The sequence below is a fragment of the Pinus tabuliformis genome, chromosome 3_2, assembly GCF_031772625.1.
Source record: "Pinus tabuliformis cultivar Carrire ecotype Pingquan chromosome 3_2, CPIR1, whole genome shotgun sequence".
NCBI lineage: Eukaryota > Viridiplantae > Streptophyta > Pinopsida > Pinales > Pinaceae > Pinus > Pinus tabuliformis.
Genome location: NC_142302.1, coordinates 601,527,522 through 601,533,872, shown reverse-complemented (window position 1 = coordinate 601,533,872; position 6,351 = coordinate 601,527,522). Strand labels below are relative to the sequence as shown.

The 6,351-nt window shown below is 38.4% G+C and overlaps 1 protein-coding gene and 1 pseudogene across 1 annotated transcript; both read right to left on the bottom strand.

The window, feature by feature from the left end:
* On the bottom strand, positions 1–2,808 carry LOC149182030 (gibberellic acid methyltransferase 2-like; annotated as a pseudogene).
* A 2,229-nt stretch (positions 2,809–5,037) lies between these two features.
* Positions 5,038–5,472, bottom strand: LOC149182029 (uncharacterized). Its single transcript, XM_089414430.1, has one exon. The coding sequence runs from the start codon at positions 5,470–5,472 to the stop codon at positions 5,038–5,040; it is 435 nt and encodes a 144-aa protein (XP_089270556.1).
* Positions 5,473–6,351: the final 879 nt, after the last annotated feature.

Here is a 6,351-nt window from a genome sequence, read left to right as displayed (position 1 = left end):
CTAATTTTTTATAAGCGATGCAACCGTGTAGGTCACTAGTCTGGAAGGTGGATTGCACTACAGAAACGCTGCGGCTTTTTCGGAAAATACCCCCCAAAAAAAAAACATATCTGTACAGTCCTTCCCAATGTGGGCTAACCAAAGTGCCAACAAAGCTCTTTACCAGATTGGATTTCATACACCCAAACATCAATGGGTCCTTAATATACTCTTCAAAATCCTCCTCGCTCATGCTCGGCACCCCCTTGCACACTTACAGGTTCTCAATCACAAAATCGTCACACTTCTCCACTACCTGTCTCAGCTCATCTAGGTTAGGTATATACCATGGAAGGTTGAAATAATCTCTCAAATCTCTGCCAATAATCCCCTGCACTCCATATCAAAACACCAACACATTCATGCATTAATATCCAGATTCTCTGTAAACAGATCTATATTGTTAACTATAAATGATTTAATAATAATTTAAGACTTAATTGTTTGTCACCTTGCCTGTGTCACCAATTCATCCCATGCCTCTTCAAAGTCTTGGCCATAGAATTCACCTCCCACAGAAACTTGTTTTACAGGAGACCAACTGTCTGGTCTGCCCATCATGCAGAAGAAGAGCACGCCTCCCGGTGCCATCTCCTGAGCTCTACAGTTGAAAAAAGTGGTGAGGTCCTTTTCGGATTGCTTTGAATAAGCTTCTGCCACATCCTGCCTGCCTCCGTTAATCCACACTCTTCCCTTATTATATAGGGGTGAATTATTCATCACAACAACTTGAAGCACCTGCAATAATGATAATATTACTTGGTTCAAAATTCTGAGCTATGAAAATAATGTAATCAAATAATTTAATTCAGTGTGATAATAATCTGTTAGATCTCACCTCTGAAAGCAAATGAAGCACCATGACAGAGAAGCAGACATGAGTGGTTGATCTCGGAAACAGAATGTTGTAAAAAGATACAGGTACACCCGCAACAAAATATGGAGAATGCCCAGGTCGGTCCAACAGATTGAAGAGGCCATTGAAGTCATTGGAAGGCAGATTAGAGAAATAAGCCTGGAAATTTAGCATTGAACTCCGGGCATTCGAATGATGGTCATTCTCACAAAGATTTGTCAGTGTTTTGACAACAAAATCGACGTCTTCTATGGTGTTTGTACCAGTTGCACATCCCAGATTTGTGATCCTGAGGGAGTAGTCAAACTAGGAATTAAAATATCTAGAATTTGGGTGGGCGTCAGGCCTGGAATTTCAAATTCTTTTTGCCTGTCAAATTAAAATTTGACGATGTTTTTGTACTTTTTTTACCCTTCGTTTTACATTTTAACTAAATATGTGAGTGTCACGGAAAACTCTATTTTAACAATTTTTGTAAATTTATTCCACAACACACAATAAGTCATCAAATGGAGGTTGATAATGACTGTTATTTATAATGATTCTTGTTAGATTGAAATTGCAGATTTGTAGTCTATCAGATTTATAGCTCAGATTTATGGTGGGACCATTTAAGCAATAAAATATTTGCAAAAAACTTACAATCCATGGACTATAAATAAATTATCTAGTGAGATTATAAATAAATCATGGACTATAAATAAATCATCTAGAGAAAATACAGAAAAGTTATGCAATAATAAACAGTGATTATACTTCATTAAAAGTCAAACTTTCTAGAGAAACTACAAATTTTTTTATCAATAGGAATATCTCAATACATATATCCTAAATTTAAAGTGAACTAAACATAAAGCATCCTAAACTAGTAGCAATAGCAATAAATCCACCTTTGTCAATTACCAACAAAGCAATTTATTTATGTTTAAGATCATTAATGACATTGTATAACACATCAGTGGACCAAAAACATTAACAATATCCCAACTTCCAAGGATTGAATTTCCCAGAAATTGTACTAGTTTAAAATTAATTGAGCAAGACTCATGCAGCTTAGAATTCCACATAAAATATATAATCAATACTATTGAAAATGGCTCTTATATAATTAAATCATGTATGAAACCCTGCAAGTATGTGTACAAGAACCTCATGGAGCACATTGTGATTGCAAGCTCCACTAAAAACACATAAAAATAACAAAATCTTGGTGTCGTCATAAGCTCCACGCTTTACATTAAAGCGAACGGGAGTGTGGGAAGTTGGGAACTTTAAAGGTCATAAATTATAATACGCGGCTACCCATAATAGAATTTTGTCTCTGGTAATTTTCCTCCCCATGTGGCAGGCACAGATGTCCAAAAAGCTTCAACCAAATCTGGTTCCAAATTTCAAAGTCCCTTCGGTGAGAAGCAAAGCTTATTTCTTTAACTCCTGATTTGTATTTAAAAATTGATTAAACATCAACTTTAGGTAGTGACCCCAAAAAGAGCATATTTTTTAAGTGTGAGTCATCATGGCTTGCAATCATCCAACACCAAAGAGCATAATTTTTTAATGTGAGTCATCATGGCTTTCACTTATCCAACACCTAACATGTTTGGCTACTTGTATATTTTTTTATATACTGAGGGGACGCATTAGCTTTATCTTTTCTGTGGAATAGAAAGCTGAATGGACAAATATCCATGGCGATCTGCACTCAATTGCGATTTGAAAGCACAGCCATTTAATCAGTCTGGGTCTTATCGAAATACAGAGGCCCAAATCTACTTCACCTGGAGAATCTTTGAATGAGGACAAGTTGGAAAAAGCAAACAGGAATATATGTGGCCAGCCAGTGGAATTCAATGGTAGCAGGGCCAATGAGTGGCACGACCTCTGTGTCCTACATAAAGCTCAACCATAGCCATTCATATTCTCATGGTGGTACTTGTAATCCCTTCAGCTTCTTCTTCCCTCATTTTGCCCTTTACTCTGTAAACTTCTTGCTGCCATTAATGGGTTTTATGCCAGTTTCCAGTGCATGACTGGTAACTTTTTCTTTGCAGTCTTGCATCCTCTGAGATTATGAGAGTTTAGGTCATAGACAGAAGCATAATGGGCGGAGTCTTTAGGGTTTTGGTGTTCAGTCTGGGATTCTACAGACCCAATTCTAATAGGAGTGCAGAGACAACCCTTGGCAGAAGAATTTTGGAGCTTAACACAGCGTCAGTACCTGTTGATTTATCTAAAGGTAATAGCTTGACAACCGAGGACGGTACTTTCGATCCAAATTTACTCGTAATCCTGGTAGCTTTAATGTGCGCTCCGATATTCGCACTATGTATAAATTTCATTGTTAAATGAGCACTTTGCTGCAGTCAGATGATTGCATCAAGGTCTTCAGGGGATGTTGCAGAGGAAGTGCCTCACTGTAATGGTTTACATAAATCGGCCATGAAAGCCCTACCTACTATTGTCTATGCGAGAACACAGTCCTAGCATGCCCAAAAGCCTGGTCTATATCAAAACAAAATGAATATTACCAACTAGAATATATTGGTATCTATATATACCAATAACTTCCTCTGATTCATTAAGATCCGAGTAGAGTTTGAAGAAATGTAGTTAGTTAAATGCGCAATGGCAGCCTACTTGGAGATTGGAAATGGTTGGCACTGGGATAAGATTGATGAAGTTCAGGAAACAGAGCACTCGTATTTGGGTACTCAAATACAATTTATATTTTACAACGTAAGGGAATATAAAAAGAAGATTACCAGAAAATGGTTTTATAATATTTGTTTCTGGACAGATGATATGCCTGCCTTATGTTTAGATGGAACAATTCTACCTGTTAAATTTATCACATTAACTGTCGAGGCATGCATTCTTTTTACAAAATAGAATGTACTTACCCTGTTTGCTGGTTTTTTGTTTATAGCTTGTCATCCACGTCTGAACTCCTCACTGTAATTGGTATCCAAGATCGCTGGCAATCCTTACCAGGGAACCCTCCGAGACTGGAACCTGAGCTTCACCAGAGCCTGGAGGAATACGCACTGCGGCACTAGTGACTAGTAGATTGCAGTAGATTGCAATTTGCAAATTGCAAGTCTCATATTAAATATGAGCGGCTATGAGTGGCGGATTGTAGCTGGATAATCAATGGTAAGTACCCTATAGTACGCAGTGGGATGGTGATCCAGTTAAAGTTTTTTATTTTACCAATACTACTGCAGCACTGCTGGTCCAGTGGTCCCAGACTCCCATACTCCCATTACAGATATTATAGATTTTTACGTTTTCTCTATGAAATTAGACGTCAAAACGACGGGTTGGAAAGGTATACCACACGTCTAACCTGACGTGGAAGATTTTTTCCCTGTCGTCAAATACGTTCTGAAATCAAAAATACGTCCTGTGGGATGTCAAATTCCAGGCCTGTCTGGGACCATCAGACCAGCAGTGCTGCAGTAGTACTGGTAAAATAAAAGCCTTTAACTACATCACCATCCCACTGCATACTGAAGGGTACTTACCATTGATTATCCAGCTACAATCCGCCGCTCATAGTCGCTCAAATTTAATACGAGACTTGCAATTTGCAAATTTCAATCTACTGCAATCTGCTAGTCACTAGTGCCGCAGTGCGTATTCCTCCAGGCTCTGGTGAACCTTAGGTTCCAGTCCCGGAGGGTTCCCTATTAAGGATTGGCATCGATCTTGGATACCAATGACAATGAGGAGTTCAGACGTGGATGTCAAGCTATAAACAAAAAACCAGCAAACAGGGTAAGTACATTCTATTTTGTAAAAAGAATGCATGCCTCAACAGTTAATGTGATAAATTTAACAGGTAGAATTGTTCCATCTAAACATAAGGCAGGCATATCATCTGTCCAGAAGCAAATATTATAAAACCATTTTCTGGTAATCTTCCTTTTAAATTCCCTTACGTTGTAAAATATAAATTGTATTTGAGTACCCAAATACGAGTGGTCTATTTCCTGAACTTCATCAATCTTATCCCAGTGCCATCCATTTCCAATCTCCAAGTAGGCTGCCATTGTGCATTTAACTGACTACATTTCTTCAAACTCTGCTCGGATCTTAATGAATTAGAGCAAATTACTGGTATATATAGATACCAATATATTCTAATTGGTAATATTCATTTTGTTTTGATATAGACCAGGCTTTTGGGCATGCTGGGACTGTGTTCTCGCATAGAAAATAGTAGGCAGGGCTTTCATGGCTAATTTATGTAAACCATTACAGTGAGGCACTTCCTCTGCAACATCCCCTGAAGACCTTGATGCAATCATCTGACTGCAGCGAAGTGCGCATTTAATAATGAAATTTATACATAGTGCGAATATCAGAGCACACATTAAAGCTGCCAGGATTACGAGTAAATTGGGATCGAAAGTACCGTCCTTGGTTCTCAAGCGATTACCTTTAGATAAATCAATAGGTACTGACGCTGTGTTAAGCTCCAAGATTCTTCTGCCAAGGGTTGTCTCCACGCTCCTATTAGAATTGGGTCTGTAGAATCCCACACTGAACACCAAAACCCTGAAGACTCCCCCCATTATGCTTTTGTCCGTGACCTAAACTCTCATAATCTCAGAGGATGCGAGACTGCAAAGAAAAAGTTACCAGTCATGCACTGGAAACTGACATAAAACCCATTAATGGCAGCAAGAAGTTTACAGAGTAAAGGGCAAAATGAGGGAAGAAGAAGCTGAAGGGATTACAAGTACCACCATGAGAATATGAATGGCTATGGTTGAGCTTTATGTAGGACACAGAGGTCGTGCCACTCATTGGCCCTGCTACCTTTGAATTCCACTGGCTGGCCACATATATTCTCATTTGTTTTTTCCAACTTGTCCTCATTCAAAGATTTTCCAGGTGAAGTAGATTTGGGCCTCTGTATTTCGACAAGACGCAGACTGATTAAATGGCCGTGCTTTCAAATTGCAATTGAGTGCAGATCGCCGTGGATATTTGTCAATTCAGTTTTCTATTCCATAGGAAAGATAAAGCTAATGCGTCCCCTCGGTATATAAAAAAATATACAAGCAGCCAAACATGTTAGGTGTTGGATAAGTGAAAGCCATGATGACTCACATTAAAAAATTATGCTCTTTGGTGTTGGATGATTGCAAGCCATGATGACTCACACTTAAAAAATATGCTTTTTTTGGGGTCACTACCTAAAGTTGATGTTTAATCAATTTTTAAATACAAATCAAGAGTTAAAAAAATAAGCTTTGCTTCTCACTGAAGGGACTTTGAAATTTGGAACCAGATTTGGTTGAAGCTTTTTGGACATCTGTGCCTGCCACATGGGGAGGCAAATTACCAGAGACAAAATTCTATTATTGGTAGCCGTGTTTTATAATTTATGACCTTTAAAGTTCCCAACTTCCCACACTCTCGTTCGCTTTAATGTAAAGCATGGAGCT

Excerpts from the sequence above, each read along its gene's own strand:
- LOC149182029 (XM_089414430.1), bottom strand. The coding sequence starts at position 5,472 with ATGGGGGGAGTCTTCAGGGTTTTGGTGTTCAGTGTGGGATTCTACAGA.